The 19,700-nt window shown below is 50.1% G+C and overlaps 1 protein-coding gene across 3 annotated transcripts in view; it reads right to left on the reverse strand.

The window, feature by feature from the left end:
- Positions 1 to 1,029: 1,029 nt before the first annotated feature.
- The window catches only part of PFKM (phosphofructokinase, muscle), a 43,274-nt gene continuing 24,603 nt past the window's right edge, over positions 1,030 to 19,700 (reverse strand). For all 3 annotated transcript variants that reach the window (XM_020907762.2, XM_020907765.2, XM_020907764.2), the window contains 21 exons: positions 15,382 to 15,455; positions 14,510 to 14,587; positions 12,699 to 12,888; positions 12,312 to 12,477; positions 11,556 to 11,600; positions 11,020 to 11,128; positions 10,812 to 10,907; positions 10,486 to 10,578; positions 9,818 to 9,943; positions 8,644 to 8,708; positions 8,018 to 8,081; positions 7,127 to 7,276; positions 6,008 to 6,078; positions 5,592 to 5,679; positions 5,352 to 5,504; positions 4,704 to 4,868; positions 3,706 to 3,767; positions 3,366 to 3,477; positions 1,997 to 2,096; positions 1,812 to 1,917; positions 1,030 to 1,570 (listed from right to left, as the gene is read on the reverse strand). In XM_020907762.2, the coding sequence (XP_020763421.1) occupies positions 1,426 to 1,570; positions 1,812 to 1,917; positions 1,997 to 2,096; positions 3,366 to 3,477; positions 3,706 to 3,767; positions 4,704 to 4,868; positions 5,352 to 5,504; positions 5,592 to 5,679; positions 6,008 to 6,078; positions 7,127 to 7,276; positions 8,018 to 8,081; positions 8,644 to 8,708; positions 9,818 to 9,943; positions 10,486 to 10,578; positions 10,812 to 10,907; positions 11,020 to 11,128; positions 11,556 to 11,600; positions 12,312 to 12,477; positions 12,699 to 12,888; positions 14,510 to 14,587; positions 15,382 to 15,455 (2,258 nt within the window). In that variant the 3' untranslated portion in view covers positions 1,030 to 1,425. The remainder of the gene's footprint in view (positions 1,571 to 1,811; positions 1,918 to 1,996; positions 2,097 to 3,365; positions 3,478 to 3,705; positions 3,768 to 4,703; positions 4,869 to 5,351; positions 5,505 to 5,591; positions 5,680 to 6,007; positions 6,079 to 7,126; positions 7,277 to 8,017; positions 8,082 to 8,643; positions 8,709 to 9,817; positions 9,944 to 10,485; positions 10,579 to 10,811; positions 10,908 to 11,019; positions 11,129 to 11,555; positions 11,601 to 12,311; positions 12,478 to 12,698; positions 12,889 to 14,509; positions 14,588 to 15,381; positions 15,456 to 19,700) is intronic.

The raw sequence follows: 19,700 nt of genomic DNA on the forward strand, positions 1-19,700 counted from the left end.
CCTACTTTTCTCTACGTTATCGCCCTGAGCCCCAGTGTCCTTATCTCTGAGGCTGTCACACCACCTGTATAAGCTGTTTTGAAGAATCAGTGATAATGGTGCTTGATATTTATTAATTTCTGTTCCCCTTAAAGAACTGTACAGAGAACATTTGGCTGCTTTAATTAATGTTGGACTCTGACAAGACTTCTCGGTCATCTTTTAGAACTGTTTCTAGGGGGTAGCAATTATACTTTGGACAGCCAGCAAAAGTGAAGTACTAGATAGTCCTTTCCTCTGTTCCTCCAAAAACCCCAAACCTTCCTGCTTCAACAAGAAAGTGAGGAAGCTGTGTTAGTGGGAGAGATATGTATGCTTGTGCCAAGAGCCAGGATCTGATTCTTGGAGACTAATCTCAAACCTCTCATTGACAGGGCAGCATCCCATCAGCTCAGGGCGCAGTATGTAGACCCAGTCCTGAAGACCAACTGTATTACATGGGCACTTGCTAATGATGAAGCGTGGAACAGAAAACAAACTGAGCTGAACAAGAACTCATCGTTTTCCAAAGCAGTATTTCAACCAACCCACCAAACTAGGTCCAGAATTGAATGTCTCTGTTTTCCAGGCATTCAAAATGTACATGTCACCCCACCGGGATGGAGTCTGGCTTTCATCCAGGAAGGAGCACAGAGGGGAAAGTTGAGAAGGAAGAACCTTGGATTGTCAGAGTAGAGATTAGGGAATGGCTGGAAAAAAAGCAAAGTTGGGTAATGGGTGTATGATGAAGAGGTAAAACATAACTTTATGCTTAGGGAAGATGGGAGTGCCCTTGGCTACAGAGGATGCGGGAGGGACCGCTTGTGGGATGAGGGCGAGGATGCTGTCCTGTGTTCTGGGACCCTGCGTACAGAGTCAAGAGAGTCCAAGAATAGAAGTACACGGGGTGAGCACATGGGCTGCCTTTTCCCGGGTGTCCGTGTGGGCAGAGTCCATTGCTTGGGGCTGACAGGAATGCACTTGTGAAGATGATAAGAGGAGAATCCAAAGCACAGTGACCAGTTGGCATTTATTAGTGTAGTTATGGTGTGTCGCTGTCCTAATAGTCGTAGAGGAACCATGACTTTGTTATCACAAAGAAATAAATAAAGCTTATTTTTAGGAAAATTCTAACCGAGTAACTGAAATCGAGCAGTAGTACTAGAGGAATCCAGCCTTGTGTGACATGGGAAGCTGGGGTCGAAGTCAGGAGAAATTCTACATACAGGGAGCATCCACTTATGGCCCCTGCCCCAGCTCCCTGGCTAGAGCTGCGATGGCTGCAGTTACAGAATAAAAGGAAACCTAATGGAAAATGAGCTGAAACATGTGAGAATACACGGACTTGGATCTCTTGGGGTGAGCTGACCATGATCAGACAATCCGTTCCTCTCTCTGCAGAGAGGCTTAGACGTTAGCTTCTCCGGACCGCTTCCGAGTGATGTGCTCCAGGTGGGCATGCTCTGAGGTATCCAAGTCAATCTCGTACTTGGCGAGGATCTTGAGGATAGGCCTCAGCTTCAGCCACCACTGTTCCTTGGGGATGCGGTGCCTACAGAGGAATGAGGTAGATGATGATTTAATCTTCAGCACCCCAATCAACTTCTATCCGAGGCTATAGGAAGAAGGGGAGCAGCAGAGGCTGAATTTGGGACCTGAGCATCAGATCTTAAGTAGGTATGACTACAGGTGTTAATCCTAAGAAAAAAGGACTGAAGACGTGAACAGCCTGGGAAGAGTAGATCTCAGCAACTACTGGGGAGGGACCCACCCCAGGAAGCAGATGTACTCACTCAAAATCCGTCTGTTCCTTCAACTCAGTCACTGGTTGGAAGACCAGGGCCCTCTTACGCATCCCCAGCACACAGCCTGAGTCTGGGGTATTGGCAAAGATCCTCCCTGCAACAGGGATAGTCAGTCAGCTTCTATGCTGGGAACCGGCCTCTAGGAAAGCAGCTCGCCCTCTTATCCCACCTACCATTACGGTAACTCTCTTTGATTTTCCCTGACATCCAGTTCATAGCCTTTGCACCCATCTTAGTGGCAAAATTTCTGTCGAATGGAGTTGGGCTCCCACCCTGGAAAAAGAGTGATAAAAATTACAAGGGGCAGGACTCTTAAGGCAAAGACACGCTAATACACAGAGAAAAATGAAAGGATGGGTCTCAGGTTTATAACCAGAAACAGGAATCCAGAAGTCTAACTATGAAAGGAAATCCTGAAACCGGGCAGGGAACCAGGGCGCACTGGGCTGGCACGTCTGGCAGTTTATCAGCTCTAGGAGTAATTAGTACGAGGGAATGCCTGGTCTCCCAGTTGCCTCTTCTAGCTCCATGGCTGCATGACCCTGTTCATTTACTCCTAATCTTACTGGCCTCTTGGTCAGCTCCCTGCCCTTCACTAGCCTAGCAGCTTTTGTCAGTCACTATCGATGAACAAATATTCCTTGTTACCTAATTTGGGTGCCCTGGTAGCACCTCAGAATAATATAAAACATGATACAGTTTCTCTGAACAAAGCAAAAGTAAGTGGGAAAATGGGAAGGAATGAAAAACAGAAAAGAGGTCTTCATACTTTATCCAATAGTACCCCATTCCTTCAGGAGCTGATAAGCCCATTCAAACTGAGATAATGTGAATTCATCTGTGGGTACAGGAAGGTCAAAGGTCAACTCTTAAGCGGCATCAGTGGGGAAGGTTTGGGATGGGGCAGGTCTCAGACCACTAGCAGCATCTGTGAGGCAGGCCTGCCTTGGATGCAGATTCCTTTCCCCTGGAAACTCTAGTGAGTGGAGACAGAGCCCAACCCTGGCAAGGTGCCCGCACTCATCTCACAGGGTGCCCACGAAGGCAGCGTGGTGTGTGGGGAAAGACTGGGCCAGCCCATTTTGGCCTTACTCAAGTCTGATTAGTGGCCCTAGGAAAATTACTTCTCTCTGAGCCTCATTTTCTTCATCTGAAGCAGTGGTTCTCAACTGGAGATGACCTGGCCCCCCAGGGGACATTTGGTAATGTCTAGAGACTTTTTTTCAATCACACAAGTGGCGAGGGCACGCTACTAGTGAGGGCATCTAGTGAGTAGAGTCCGGGGGGTTGCTGAGCCATCCTACAACACGCAAAACAACCACAAAAAATTTTCCAGCTCAAAATGGCAAGAGTGCCAAGGTGGAGAAACTCTGCCCTAAATAAAGAGGATGAACCACAGAATCTCTCAGGCCATTCCAAGGCAGACTTGTGATTCCGTGACTACAGAGCCTGCAGGCCCGTGCTGGGGCGGTCCCAACAGCCTCCAGCAGGTGGGAGGCCAGAGGGAGACTGGCTGCTGGGTGGGGGTTCTCTATGCCGCACCTGCTGCATGTGGCCCAGCACGTTCTTCCTGCTGTCGAAGATGCCCTTCCCCTCCTCAGAGTACAGGTTGAAGATGAAGTCAGTGGTGTAGTTCTCATTGCACTTCTCGTTCCTGCAGGAGAGATGGAAGCCTGAGCCGGGCGCTGGCCCCTCCCTCCCCCGGCCTTCTCCAAGCTCTGTGGGCTCTGCCGCTCCCAGTTCCGTCTCCTCCCGCGGTCCGGGCTCTCCTGCTCCGTATCCACAGACTCCGCAGGGTGTGCCAGCCAGGGGTGCAGTCTGACCAGGACTGAAGCCTGACTACTGCTCCTCTTCACTCAGAAGCAAACCGGGGATGAGGTACCTTAACACCATGCCCCTCTTCACAGTTGTTTTCATCTTTTGTACCAGATGTTCCACATTCACCTGAAAATGAAACGGAAAATCCTAAACCCAGCTGAGCATGGACACGGCTGAGCAGGCCTCTAGTGGAGGGAGAGGGACATGAGGAGGGCGGGCTGCTGACAGCTCAGGGCTGACCTGCGCCTAATCCCTTTAAGAAGGTCAGTGCAGACAGATAAGTGAAGACCCGGCTGAGATGGGCAGCGCAGGCAGAGGCAACACTGGAGAGAGTGTGGGAACTGTCAGTTTGAAGCCCCTTCCCACCCCCTCCCGATCTCCCTTTCTAGGGGTTTCGGTTCTTCGGCCCTCAGAGAGCCACCCCTGCTTGTGGTGTTGGTTTCTAAACGGGTGGCGTTCGTGTACAGCAGTGCCTCACTGCGGAGAAAACAGCCCATCTAGGCTTTGAGCCGGGCGTGAAGGAGGGAGAGGGTCACCCTCCACTGACGGCTGGGCCCTTGGAGTAGTGAGTTTCCACAGCCTGCCACCCTCCACTCTGTGGCTCCAGTGAACAAAGATCTTAGAAATGAGGATCATAAGGGAATCCCCTCAAAAATGGAGTTAGGGGTCCGTTTGGTAGCAAGGAAAATCTGAAGTAGGGGGAACATGACTTTTTCAATCAGTTAAACCACCTGCTCAAAGTTTAGAAGTTTTATAACCTCACTGAACCTTGCTCATCTGTAATATGGAGATAATCCCTCCCATGCATGGCTGTTGTGAAAATAAAATGCAAAAAGGCACATAAAGGGCTTAGCTGCAGCCACCCTTCAAATGAATGCTCCAACAGGAGCGGCACCACATACAGAATATCACGCCACAGCACGTGCCCGGTGCTCTTCCTAGGACTCCACAGACCATCAGCTCTGTCCTTGCCTTGAGCTCTCACAGCTTAGGTCGCCATGGGGACAGGGGAACCAGTGGGGCAGGGGAGAGCCTCCTAATAAGCTCTGGATAGCCATCTACCTGCAGGTCTCGAATGGTGAAGGGCTCCTCAAAAATATACGCAGCATCAGCCCCGGCTGCCAGGCCTGCCATGGTGGCCAGGTAGCCACAGTAGCCGCCCATCGTTTCAATGATAAACACACGGCGCTTGGTGCCTGCCGCTGACTGCTTGATGCGGTCACATGTCTGCAAAGACAACACGTCAGAGAAAGACAGGGTCAGGGATGTGACTCTTGTTACTTCTCTGGCCCCACCATCACCCGACTCCGGAGCGATGTCCCCCCCAGGCCAGCAGGGCCCCAGCGCCCCCTCCAGTTCTCGCCAACAAGGATGGCGGGTACGTCTGGCAAGTGCAGTGCGGACCACCTCCCCCAGAAGGAAGCTGTTCCTACCCTTCTGTGCTTGGGCTAGGGGAGCTAGGACGTAGGGCCTCAGAAAGGAGAAACCACTTGGTGTGCGGAGTACAGATGCATCTCTAGGCTAGAGGACTCACAGTGAGGAGGATGGACACAACATGCTAAGCGCAGTGTGGGCAAATGCAGAGCTTGAGAAGTACTCTCCTCACACTGCCACTTGGCTGGTACAAATCAAGTGGCTCACTTCCTAGCCCAGACTCGGTCCAGGGACTGGAGCCCCAGCCAGGGGCTGGGAAGCTGCAGGGACCCTCACCATGCAGATGGTGTTGAGGGCAGTGTCAGCCCCCACGCTGAAGTCTGAGCCAGGCACATTGTTGGAGACCGTGGCAGGGATGACCACGAAGGGGATGCAGAGCTCATCATACTGCTTCCTGCCCTCCATCAGCTCCAGGCCCCCCGTGTAAGCCTGAGAAGACAGCCGCGGGGGCAAGAATGAGGGGGAGAAGGCGGGGGTGGGGGCAGGAGGAGAGGAAGAAATGGCAGGAACACTCACCTCAAAGCCCCCGATAATGACAAGGCCCTGAATATTAAACTTAGTGATGTTGGCACTGATCTGCTCGAAGCTCTTCTTGGGTAGAGTCCTAGTTGATTGGGGTGAGGGGAGGCGAATAGAATTGGGGGAAGAGACAGCAAAATCGAGGGAGAGAAAAGCAAGAGTTAGAAGGCACTGTGTTTATAATTTCCTAACTGGTGCCCCCTTCCTATCCGACTTCTCACCCGGTCCAAGGACACACGCTGGGGCTCTGAGACGCCAGAGCTGCTAAGGGATGTCTAGATGGACACACCTGCCCTCTGAGCACCCAGACGACAGCACTGGTCTCAGCAAACCCAAACCAAGTGAACTGACGCCCGCGTGCAAGGGCTGCCTTTAGGGTGACTAGGTGGAGGTAATCCTGGAATGCCACTCACCTCTTAGTCCCAAGTTTAGAACCACCTTGGCCAGTCCAGCCCCCAACGTAGCTCCATCCAGCTTCCTCGATCTGAGGGGAGAGGTCACAGAGGTCTGCATCATGGTCTGACACCACTGCTCGAGCCGAGCCCATCCCCTTGGCAGGGCGGCGCCAGGCGCCACCGGCTTCTCCCCTTCACTGAACACCCTCCACCTCTTGGCTCACTCACAGACCTTACACCGGGCCCTGTGCTGAACTCTGGGATAGAGAATTATATCAGACACGTTGTTTGCAAAGGGCTCATTTCAGTGCCTCCTGCCTCTTCCCACTGCCCTAAAATTAAACACAGCAGCTCCCCCTTCATCTGCGATCCCACTTTCCAAGCTCTCAGTTACCCATCGTCAACCTTGGCCCAAAAATACTGAGTGGAAAATTCCAGAAATAAACAGTTCTTAAATTTTAAATTGTGTGTTCTGAGTAGCGTGATGAAATTTTGCACCATTCTGCTTCATCCCACCCAAGACGTGACTCATCCCTTTGTACAGTGTGCCCACGCTGTATACGCTACCTGCCTGTTAGTGTAGGAAAAACATGTAGTACACAGCTGACCCCTGAACACATGTGGATAGGGGTGCCCACCCTCTGCAGAGTCAAAAACGCGCATGTAAATTTACAGTCAGCTCTCATGCCCACCGCTCTGAATCCATGGGTTCAACCAATCCCAGATCATAAAGTACCACAGGGCTTGCTATTGAAAAGTTCTGAGGAGTTGCCTAGAGGTCCAGTTAGGACTTAGTGCCTTCACTGTCATGGGCCCAGATTCAATCCCTGATGGGGAACTAAGATCAAGGAAGATCACAGCCAAATTAAAAAAAAAATTCTGCATATAAGTGGGCCCACACAGTTGAAATCCAAGTTGTTCAAGGATCAACTACACATTGGGTTTGGTGCTATCACAGTTTCGGGTATCCACTGGGGATGTGTCCCCTGCAGAAAAGGGGGGACTGCTTTATCTACTTCTGCTTGAACCCCAAGAAAAAGGCTGTGAGGGACAGGGGAACATGAGAGAACAGCCAGGTCGGCGGCTGCATGCCTCCTCTGCACAACCGCTCCTTGTCCGGCAGCAGTGCCCTCCTACCTGCCCCTTGGCCAGGCCCTCGAAGCCGTCGTGCACCACCAGCACCCGGTTGCCCTGGATGAGGCCGATCCTCACAGTGGAGCGGACGGCAGCGTTCATGCCTGCGGCCGGTGCTCCCACGTTCATCACGGCCACTGTGTAGGAGCCGCTCTACAGAAGGAAGTAGAGAGGGAGACAGGGCAGGTCAGTGAGGGGAGCTGGCCTCTGAGTCCCTCACGGTTCTGATGCCACATCCCTTGCCCAGGGAATGCCAGCACAGTCTGCCCTCTCCCCCACTGCAGGGAAGCAGAAGTCTTCACCACAGATCAATAAAGCTGCAGTCCCTGATCCCAGACATCACTGCAAAATGAACATGAGACCCTCCAGAGTAGTGTTTGTTGCTCAAAGTAGGATCCTTGGACCACCTGCTGTATCAGATTCACCCAGGGAGCTTACAAAACCTGCATATTCCTGGCCCCACCCCTGATCTGATCTCCCTCGGAGGGAGGGAATATGCATGTTTAATAAGCAACCCAAATCACGCTAGTGTAGATAAAATATTAAGAACCACTACACCAATGGAAGAGATGGCTCAAATATACTTAGATGTGATTATTACAGATTTGCCCAGAGAAATAACACATGAGCTTCTTTCCCCTTCCTTGCATGCTATCTTGTCAGCCCTGAAGTGGATGTGGGTCTTGGGTTCAAGACATCCAGGGCACACTAAGAACACAGGCTTGTATCTGGGGTGAGAGAAAATTAACTTCTTGGTGTCCAGGTCTCCCCACTGAAGACACAGGCGGGCAAAGAAGTCAGCAAGGCTGAAGGCTGCGTGGACTGAGGGGAGCGCTTCACAACGGGAGGATGAGGGAGAGAGACGGCCAGGGGGAGACAGCAGCTTGCCAGTACCTTAGACACTGGGGGTCTGACGTGAGCCAGAAGCTTGTATACCTCCCAGTTGTTCATGAAGCTCCTAAAAAAGGAGAGAGAGCGCGGTGTTTTCAGGCCACTCCCCAAGGCCAACAGCCAAGGGGATCTGGTCTGAAGTTCTGTTCCCAGGGTGAAGGTCCACAGGGCAAGCCTCCAAGGACAGACATGGACCCTGAGCAGGAATTGGGGGCCGGGTGTGGGTGAGTATAAACCCGCTTGAAGTTCCACAGGGCAAGCCTCCAAGGACATGAGTGGAGCCTGAGCAGGGATTGGTGGAGTGGGAAGCAGGTGGGTATAAAGAGGCCATAAACTCACCAAACACCCCTGAGCACCACGCACCACCCCACCTTGCCTAGAGACCCTCATGATCTAGCTGGGTCCACACAGAGCAATGACAAGCTGTGAAAAGCTAAGGCCAGGGAGAGAATCCGGGGGTGAACCAAGCCTCCTGACCATCTCACAATTCGTTCTCTAGGGAAGAAACGATTGCACAGCAGTAAGAGAAGAAAACAGAAGCTCCCGTTTTGGGTCTGTGCTACATCGATTTTTGGCTTCATTCTGACGTCTGATTTTTGTGGCTAGCAAACTCCTAGTCATTTCCTCACCGGCCCCTCAGCTTCATGGCTTCATCGAATTTCCTCTCATGCATGGCCCTGGTCACGTCCTTGGTCTGAGGGAGGAGAAGGGCAACAGTCAGAATCGGGGCAGGGTTCCGCACACAGCTGGGTTCCCATCCCACACTGAGACTCCGCCCGGCTCTGGGCTTGTGACTGGACCCTGCCCATCTAGTCCCCACCCCCCGGACAGACTTTCACAGAAGGAGAAGTGTCTGTATTTTTCCTTAATTTTCTGAGTAACGAGCAGCAGAAGAAAAGGGCTAAAGCTATGCTCTATTTACTAGAAGATGTGCAGGATGGCAGAGCACACACAAATAACACAGCATCTCTCTCCATTCTACACCCAGGGCTCCAGCCTCACGGTGGCCTCTGAGCTAATAAGAAAATTAAGACTGGTCATCTGCAGATGACCACGTAGCAAGAAAGTCTGATCCTGCCCCATGCTTCCCAACTACTGCTTTCTCCTCTGTGAGCCAGTGCTTTAGCTGGGGGGCTTTCAGAGATACGGTTCCAGGCAAGGCTGGAGCTTGTGTGGCCTGTAGGTCATTAGGACTCCTGAGTCTCAGAGAGAAGCATCCAGGAGCTGGGGAGCCAGGCCTGAGAGGCAACCTGACACCTCAGCTCCCAGCCACTGCATCTGCTCTGTGGTATGAAAGGAGCGATTCCTCTATAATTAGAGCCATATTTCCTGAGCGCTCAGCATCTTCCAGACCACTTACACATCTTCTCTCCAATCCTTACACTCAAGCTCAAGGTGAATACTTATCAGTAACCTTGTGATGGTTCAAGGGAGAAATCAGAGTGAGGGATGAGCTATCCAGCCAGACCTTGATAACATTCCACTGCTTTTAATAATGTGTGAAGAGAGATTGCATGTCTCCTGAGGTTGGATATTAGGAGATATTGGGTCTCATTAGGTAGGATGTAGCGGTCTGCATCTTCTTTAGGAACATCTGTCAGATGGGGAAACTGAGGCTTGGAGAGCGGACAGCTCCTGCACAGAGCACCCCGAGTGCCTTCCCCTCGTGTTCCTTCCTGTGGCACACAGCCTCCCCACCTGCACCCACCTTGGCAGCCCCGGAAGCTGCTCTCTCTCCCAATCAGATCTCACACGGATAGGGGCTGGGGGCTAGTAGGAAGGTGGATCGGGGTCAGTACTCACCACCTGGACACACTCCATGAGGGGCAGGCGCACAGCCTGGTTACCAGAGAGGCTCACCACACAGGCTGGGGTATCCGGGGTCCCCTCCAAAAGCGCCATTACTGCTTCCACACCCATCCTGCTGCCCTGCAGGAAGCAAAGACATTCTGGTCCAAGCCTCCCATCTAGTCTCGGCCTGGAGGACCTGGTCATTCAAGGCCCTTTCCAAATCACGAGCTGAGTTCCACATTTAAGGACTACAGCCAAGAACTCACTGGGCTTTACCTTCTGACCCACATTTCATCTAAAGCCTGATGATGCTTCCTCCTTTTGCCAGAAGAGCCCCCAAGGATTCTTCCTGGTTCCAGGGAACCATATCCACTATAGTTATCAAGAGGATTACTGGGGCTGAGTAAGATTCCCTTCTTGATGAAAGTAGGATAGGGGGTACAAACTGAGTGTCTAAGGTTAGATCTTAATCTTTCACTCATGCTGTAAGATATTCAACCCTAGTGAAGCATAAGTCTCCCATCATTTTTTGCAACAAAAGAGAACTCTTGAGCACATGGCAATGAGTCAAGGCCCACTGCAGTCCAGAGGCTGGTGACAGAGCGGTGTGAGCAATGGTTGAAGCCCCTGTGCTGGGGATGGACGGCAAATTGAGGGTTTCACAGAGCCCCATGACTTACCAGGATTCTGTCAAAGGCCGACGGCGTCCCACCCCGCTGCACATGCCCCAAGACAGTGACTCGGGTGTCATATCCCAGACGCTTAACCACCAGCTGAAGGGACAGAGAGAGAGACAGAGTCGAGGAGAGGAATCAAGCAGGGACCCAGATAAACCAAGGATGACTCAGCCTCTTATCTTGTAATGATTCCTGTGTGGGAGGAAACCAGGGGGCCGGACACCTAGGGAGAGATGTGCACAAGAACTAAGGGGAGACTCGGAAAGGACTGGAGAATTGGCCCGCGGCTAGTAAGGTGTCACGGCCCCTCTGGTTCCATCCATACTAACGTTTTTGATGTCTTCAGAGGAGATTGATTTCCCATGCTTGTCAATCGCACCCTCAGCTACAATGATGATGTTAAGACGAGAACCACGGTTCCTTGTCTGGTTGAGAACAAAGGGCAAAATGGTCAGCGTCATGAAACAGATGGACAGGAAAGCCATCGGCAGTGGACCAGGGCAAGGGGACTTTCAGGGCAAGACGAAGTGCCAGTACCTCGCTGAGCCGGCGACAAAGGTGCTCCTCCCAGTCGTCATCTGGTGGACACTCGGGAATAAAGACCCAGTCGGCTCCACAGGAGAGGGAAGTAACAAGGGCCAGGTATCTGAGATGAGAGCCAGTAGTGTCAAGGCAGGAGCCACAGATCACAGCCAGCCTCCCCCGTTCCCGACAAGGCCACCTAGTCCCACTGGGGGTGAAAGGTCTGTGGAGCTCCTGTTTCACTCTTGGGGTGATGGCAGGAGCCCCACCAAGACAGCTGCTCAGCAAGGTTCTGTCCCTCAAGAGGCCCTTCTATTCACACTCACCTGCCTCAGTGGCTCCCAGTCTCAGAGCACTGTCTGCTCTTTCACACTGCATGTGCACATGTGCACATGTGGGTGTGTAAGGGAGGTGGGAGGGGATGAGGAAAGGTGGCCACACCGAGAGAAATGTGTAGGCCTCCTGATCTGCCCCGCAGGTCTCCGGAGAAGAGGAAAGGGCTATTGCTTGTACATGGAATAAGCGAGTTGAGATGGTTGGGGCAGTCTTACCCACAGTGTCGGCCCATCACCTCCAACACAAAGGTCCTCTGGTGGCTGCAAGAGATACACAGGGCTTACACAGTCCAAATGTTCCTATGGCCAGACCTGCAGGACCCCACCCACATCAAGGCCCAGGAACCTATCTACAGCATATGTTTATGCTGTGGGCCTTCTGAGAGGCCCGGCCGACCCAGGGGAATCGCTTCAGCCACAGAGTGTCCTCCCCAGGCCTGAGAAAGCACTGCAGAAACGGTGTCAGTACTGAGGCACTGTGTCTGGGAAGGAGGGACCCAGGAAGGGAAGGAGCAAGGGGAAAAGAAGTGGAGAGAGGACTCGATGACCTGGAATCCTGCAGGATCGCCCTTGGGAGACTGCCACCCCTCTGTACCCCCATTCTCCTGCACTGCCTCCCCTGAGTCCCTCCCACTTGACCTGCGTCATGATGGCCTCTACGATCTCTGTGATATGGCTGGAAAGGCTTGAGGGGCCCTGGAACTGTCTTAGTCATCTAGGAGACCCCACTGGTGGTAAAGCCCACAGAGCAGCTCGTGTGGGTAGAGAGTGGCCAGAGGCGAGCCTTATGGTATTCATGGAGCAGTAAAATTGAGTGCTCCGGAGATAATGCTTAGTTAAAACCAGTGTTCCAGTCCCCAGAAAACTGATCACAATAGTACCACAGCTCAAGCACTTCCATCTTTTCTAGTTCTCAGCCAACTGATCTGTTCCAGCTCCATCCTCCCAGGCCGCTTCCTCTTGGGCCCTCACCTCTGAGCGGTAGTAGTGATGGCATCTACAATCTCTATGATCCGGTGCAGGGCAGAGTCGGTGCCGATGGTCATATCAGTGCCACAGAAGTCATTGTCAATTGAGCCAACCAGGCCCACGATGTTCAGATAGCTGGACTTGGTAGCCTCCTCTGCTGTGATCTTGCCTGGTGAGGGGAACCAAAGCAGGGGGCCCTGGGTGAGGTCCCCAGTGCCAGGGAGCAGGTGGCTGGAGAGGGCGGGGGCTGCAGCCCATGGCAATCGTCAACAATGGCAGAAAGAGGAGGGCAAGGACTGCCCTCTGTGTCTGGGCAACAACTTTCTCCCATGAGAGGAGGAGGGTGGTGTGCACATGTGCAGAGACCACACTGATGAAGCAGCATCTTACCTGATTTCTGGAGGTCACTCAACAAGTCACTCCACTCAGAGCGGAAGGTGTCGGCCCCAGTGAGGCTGCCATCTCCCCCAATGACACACAGGTTGGTGATCCCATGCTTCACCAGGTTGTGGGCAGCTCGGAGCCGGCCTTCCCGTTCCCGAAAGTCCTTGCACCTGGCACTTCCAATCACCGTGCCTCCCTTTGGGGAAGAGGTGGGAGTCAGCTTCCCAGGTGACAGGCCAAATTTGGGCTCAACAGGCTAGGATTCCCCCATCCCAACATCACCACATGGCTCTCTGGAACTTCAGGAAGTTCCCTGACATCTTGAAGAGTCATTGGCCCCTTCATGTATGTGTGTGTGTGTGTGTGTGTGTGTGTGTGTGGTTTTAAAGTTTTATTCTTCATGAAAAGGGTTAATGAAATTCACATGAGTTTCAAACTCCAGAGTCAAGAATACTGATGTTTAAGTCTGTTGTCTAATGGCATGTAATTGTACAAGCTTAGCCATTAGTGGAAGACATGTGAGTATCAATTGCCTTTAACACGTTTCTATCTCATTTGCCTAGCTAGCTTCTTTGACTGCATTCAAGGTTATTCACTTTATCTTGATTTTCAGCTTGATTTGCATGAGCCTACGTGGAACTTTCCCTGTTTTTCACCTCCTTGTAGTTCACTGAGATTTTTTTTCCCCACTGGTCCCTTCTAAAGGAAGGTGGGATGGTGCTGGCTGAGGCATTGCGGGGTCATTCCCACGTTCTCCTACACCTCTTAGAAGATAGTTAAGATGGACCCATGCCACTGAAGGCTATGTCATGGTGACTGTCCCAAAGAGACCTAAGGAATACACACCTATCTGTAGGCTTCTAAGTGACCTCCATCTTTCTCATCTTAGACATGTAAGAAGCAGCAGTGACTTCAGCAGGGGCCAAGCACTGCCAGTTCTTTCCCCTTTGCGCCTGCAGATCTGGGTGCCAGTGGGAGGACCCACAAGACCCAGGCGTTCACAGAAAAAACAGCTCTGAGTAGGGAAAGCCCTAAACTCCCAGGAGCTTGTAGACACCCAACAGAGGACAGCACACCGAGGGTTTTCACAAATGATATGAACTCCAGGCATCCATGCCTTCATGGGTATTGATGCAGAATTTTGGCTCATTCTCAGACTGCTTTATGGAGGTGCCATTGCCTGTTTAAAATCTTCACTAAGTGCTGTTCATTAAATTTCTCCTCATGGACTTTTTTAGGGGATTGAGATAAAGAGTGAGGATACAAATGTAATGTGTAGATTTCTCAGTAAATCAGAAAATGGGTATAGAATGACTTAGAGAAAGTAGCAAAATGAGCTGCAGATACAATCAAGATCTTCTCAGCGTTTTTTTAAAACTCTAAAAGGCTATCTCGGTTCCTTCCTTCCTTAAAAGGTCTGGTTTCAGGTCACCTCATCGTCATCACATGAGGACTGGCAAACTTCAGCACTACTTCTGGTTCTGGCTCCAGGCCCCTGATGAGGTTATTTTCAGGGCCTGACCTTCCCCGTGACCCCAGAGCAGGACCCATTACATGCCAGCTCCTCAAGTCTTACCTATGACCTTTCTATAAAGAACAAAGCGTCCTGTGATCACATCTCAACACTACATCCTGCCCCAGGAAACCAGGGTGATGTTTTCAAGTGCAAAGAGTAAAGGGTAAATGTAGCCCCTCTGTGGTCATAGAATCCCCTCCTACTAAGCCACATGGCAGGGAATTCCGGAAACCACGAGCCCCCCCCAAATGGGGTGGGACAAGGACAGCACAAACAGGGGATGGAGCCCTCTGGAACATACCAGCTGCAGCATCATTGAGACACTCTCCCACGTGGCTTCCCGGATGTTATCTCCACCATCCACCAGGCCTTGATAACCCTGTGGGGTACATTACATCCATTCAGCCTCTGACAGGCCTCCCCCAAACCCCCAGGATTAAGACAGGGCCCCTGGGAAGAGGTTCTCTGAGAATCAAGTCACCTCCCATTACTGATGCCTGGGTGCTTCTGAGAAAAACATAGTCCAAGGAAGGAGGCATCAGTTGTTCCAATACCCTCTTCTAGTTTCTCTCATTCTTGAAACATCAGGATGCCCTTCCTAACATTTAATCTTGATTTCTCTTATTTATGGCTCATCCCATTTCCTCCCAGGGGAACTAGATGACAGTTTGTTTTGATAACCAGCAAAGGCGCAAAAAAGAAGGGGATGTTAAGAGGAGAAAAGGAGAGAAATGTGACTTGAAAAGAGACGATAACACTTCAGAGAAGAAAGGGAGACAGACCTTATGGAAAGAAGAGTGGACAAGGGATGAGAGGAAAAGGAGAGGAGGGAAGCAAGGAGGAGTTAGAACCTTGCAGAAACAGAGTGGGACTTGTCCTCCTGAGGCTCTGACTCTGGATGTGAAATACTAAGTTGCTTCAGCTTCCCTCTCTGTTTGGAGGGAGGTGAAGGGAAGGCGGAATTACTTCTTACTTTAAATTGAACAGGCAACACGAGGACCTGGTCTGCAGATCTCTGGGCCCCACCATCATTACTGGAGCCCGGAGTGGGAAGGAGTGATTCTTGGGGACACAGAATCAAGAGCAATTAGACATATAACCAGGAGATAAGGAAAGAGGGTGGGGAGAGGGAGTAGAAAACAAAGAGTGATGGGAGCACAGAAGAGAACCAACCTCATGGACAAAGAAGACACGGGCACCAGTATAGATGCCAACACGAACCACAGCCCTGACAGCAGCATTCATACCTGCGAGGAGGAAAGAGTCAGAGAGAGGTTATTCCTAAGAAAAGTAGCCCTGGGCTCTAAGATCTGAGTCAGTCCTTTTCCAAGGCTTTTCTCTGAATCTAGAATCCCCTCATCCAAGTCTTCTGTGCTCCCCACTAACCCTCAATTACTTCATTCAATGTTAACATTACACAGCTTACCTCCATTCACTTCCCCAACCTCCCAAAATTCCATCTTTCCTAAAACATTTCCATGCCAGGGCAACCTGGGGAATAAGTATCTCACATGCTTTTTGTGGGGTTAGATGCTGCTAGATGCTTGTCAATCATCAACTCATTTAATCCTTCCCACAACCCGGGAGTTGCCTCCATTTTAGACTTGGAAACTGAAGCTCAAATAGGTCGAGGTTACAGAGCAAGGATGAGGTCAGCTTTTAATCCAAATCCTAAACGTCTAAACCAACACTGCTGACCTCCATGCTAATCCCAATGGCCATACTAGGCTTCTCCTTGTCTTCTGCAGTGAATCTGGCATCCGGCTTGTTTAGGCTTCTCAGGACAAAGACATGACTCTCTGGGCTCAGTGACTCAGGTCAGTCCTTTGCAAGCTATTCACGAGCATGTCCACTACTGGCTGGTGGATCCTCCCAGTCCCCACACATAACAGAGCTTTCTAGTGTTGTTGCGCTGGTGTGTGTTCCAGTGTGCACCACGCAGTGCGATCCTCTGGCTCCCAGACTACCAGAAGAGGCTGTGACCAAGTGTGCAGGCACAGTTAGTGGAGACTTCATGCTCGCCTTCTCCCGTGCTGATCTTCTCCTGTGACCCTGTGTGTGGCATGTGTATGACGAACCTAAATATCATGCTGTGAATTATTGTTTCCACTGGGAGAAACAACTAGGCCTGAAACAGAGGGGAAGAGCCTTTCCCGCATCCTTGTCTGTGAGTACCGTCCTTCTCCTAGCAGCTGCTCAATGACAAGAAGCCTGTCTTCCGAGAATACAGGGAGGAGCTGACCTGTCACAACACACACATAGGGCTGTGCAGACAACCACAGCAGAAACGATGCCACAGCCAGCGCTCAGCGTCTCACTGGTGAGACAGTCCTGGGTCTTAACCTTGGTCACCCTGTCCTACCTTGTAATGTGAGGAAGGGCTCAGAGTGATGCCGTGACAGATCAACTTCTTGTGAACCACTTTCATCACCCTCCCTCAGGTAGCCCTGTACACATTACACATTTTTGTTTCAACCTAAAATCTGTTCATATGGTCCTTAACCTGCCCGGAGAAATATCAGTGAGCGCTAGAGAAGCCAGTAACTGGAAAAATCTGCAGCAGCAGACTAAAATCCATCATGTACTATTGCATAATCCAAAGGTGTCTGGAACTGAATAGAATCAAAAAGGCCAGAATATCTGTTTTTTGGGTTTGTTTGTTTGCAGGTCGACAAAAATTGGTTTTACATGGCTTTAAGCTCCAAATCAAACTGAATGCCTTACTATTCACTTATTTAGGAAATATTTATTAAATACCTCTCATGTTCCTAACTCTATGTAGACACTGGGAAAGATGCATCAGGGGATGACAGAGTGTCTAGGGATACAAAGATAAAGGACTTGGGAATGGTCCTTAAGACAAGGGAAGAGGGACTTTCCTGGTGGTCCAGGGGTTAAGATTCTGTACTTTCACTGCAGGGGGCATGAATTCTAGTTGTGAAACTAGGATTTCACATGTTGCTTAGCAAGGCCAAAAAATTAAAATTTTTTTTAAAAAGGCAGGAGGAATTATAGTGTGGTTCTAATTTGGATCCATATGGAGGGGATCTGTACAAAGTACAATGAGGACAAGGAGAAGAAGCATCTATAATGCCAGGAGGAAGTCAGGGAAGGTGATACAGAAAAGACTGCATTTGTCCTGAGACCTAAAGGATAATTTCCTTTCAAATCTTTTGGTCAGATGAATGAATCTGGGGAAAGTGTTATAGGCAGGATGAATAGTACAAATAAAGTTGAGAGTCAAGCAGTAGCTTTCCATAACTCTGTATTATAAAGAATAAACTGGAAAACTATAGAGAGATGAAGCTGTGCAGCAGGGCAGGCACCTGTGTGCCCATTGAGGGAAGGCTAGTTTTTATTCTGGAAGTCAGGGTTTGACTGGGGGTCCACGGGTGATGGTTTCAGGGAATCCATGAACCCCAAGAAACTGTATGAAAAGCTTTGTGGGCAAGGGCATTTCTTCTGGGAGAAGGTCCACAGCATTCATTGATTCTTAAAGAGGTCTGTAACTTAAAAAACATAAAAGTTATAGTCAATGGAGAATCTTTGAAGAGTGGAGGGCCATAATGAGATCTGTGGGTCAGAAAGATCACGCGAGCAGCAATGTGGAAGACAGACTAGAAAGAGGTGACACTAGGCTTAGATGGCCACTTAGCAGCAGTGACAAAACAATCAGGGCCTAGACTGGGCATCTGGGGTGAAACAGAGACTGGACAGGAGAACCTAGGAAACAGAAGCAACGGGACTTCCATCTAATCAGTATGTGATTAGATTTCACGGTGTTGGAAAGGAAGGAGGACATGCCCCATGACTGCCGTGGGCCCCAGGGAAAACTGTGGTGCAGTTAGCTGAGTGGAGGCGGGTTTGGCTTTGGGAAGATCGGGGTGGGGATGATATAGTCTTATCTGGATCTACTGAGTTTGAAGTTCCTGTGGGTCATCCATGTGGACCTGGAAGACCGGCTCAAGAAAACAGGCAAAATCAGAAGGGAAAGGGGCAAGGGATGGAACCCTGAGGGACGCCAAGGTTGAAGGAACACAGAGCAGCAAGGGAAACAGGAGAACCAGGGCTCAACAACATCTTAGAAGCCAAAGCAGACGGTTTCAGAAGTGGGAACTTTGCCATATGCGTTTGATAATTGATCTGAGATGAGGACTGGGAGGTTGGGTTTGCCAATAAGAGGTCACTGGATAGCACTGATGTCAAAACAGACTTATTACATCACCAAGGCAAAGTCTAGACATCTAACTGATGGACTTGAAGGAATCAAAAGTGAAAACATCTGTGAAGGGAGAGGCCTTCTTAGAAGCTTTAGGAAAAGCCTGTGTGTACTAAAAAAACATAAAGTCAGAGTCAAGGAAAAGCCATCAGTGTGTTAGGAAAAATGAATAAATTAAATTTTAAAAAATCAGGACAAATATGAAACTACTGTTTATTTTCTAGACTTTCCCAAGGCCTACGGGATTCTCTTTTGGATACCTGGAGTCTTGGAGTATACATCTGTAATCTTACGAAAGAAGGAAAAAATATTTTTCTGAAATGTATAGGTTGGAGTGCTCTTTCCTGTTCCTGAGCTAAGGAAGGGTAGGGGAGAAAAAAAATTAAAGGAAAACAAATCACTTCAAACCTTTAAAGTGTAAAGCAAACAATATATGGTAGGCAAGAAACAGCTAAGTCTCTTGGGCAGAAGAAAAATCCCACAAGAAAAGAAGATTCTCCTTTCCCCTCCCTCTGCCTTTTTACCATACCAACTTTCAGAGGTCATCTTCTCTGCCTCAGAACTGGATATCTGAGTGTTTCCTAGAAATCAAGTTTCACGACCCCTTTTGTGCCTCTGTACCCTTACTTCCCTAGAAGTCACAGACTGGGCTGTATAGATTATACTAGAAAGTCCCAGTAATGCTTTGGGCTCTCCTACTTAACGTCACTGGCCTGCTCTGGTCCCAGGCCAGTCCTTGGCTGTTCCATGTTGCCCTAAATAACCCTCCATGAGCAGCTGTCTGCCTTATTAGAAGCAAGACGAAGGATAAGATTACAGGCACCCCGCAGGGGTACTCTGGGCACAGCCACGAGGGACTCTGGAGAGCATCAGAAGCACGTACTTTGCAGTCTCCAATTACAGCCTGCTGGGAAGAGGCTGTACGGAGGACTACAGGTGATGGGTCTATGACATGAGACAGAAAACAAATAAATGACTTGGTCACTATCTTTTTGCTAAAGTTTTTCTTTCTAACTTAACTGAACTTTGAATAAGGAAAAAAAGGACATGAGGAGCAAATGTTTGTTAGATGTGAATTATACTTTCTGACGGCTATGTAATTTAAAAGTTGTAAATCCTACAACAGCCATGGAGAGGGAATAGAATCCTATTCCAATGAACCTTTAAAGATAGGATAAACATGCTTTTGGAATAGACTGCCTGTCTGAGGAGAGAGGGATAAAGCAGGTGACTGAGGTCCTTTCCAGCAGAATATGCCCATTTCATTAGGCCA

The sequence above is a fragment of the Odocoileus virginianus genome, chromosome 24 (assembly GCF_023699985.2).
Source record: "Odocoileus virginianus isolate 20LAN1187 ecotype Illinois chromosome 24, Ovbor_1.2, whole genome shotgun sequence".
NCBI lineage: Eukaryota > Metazoa > Chordata > Mammalia > Artiodactyla > Cervidae > Odocoileus > Odocoileus virginianus.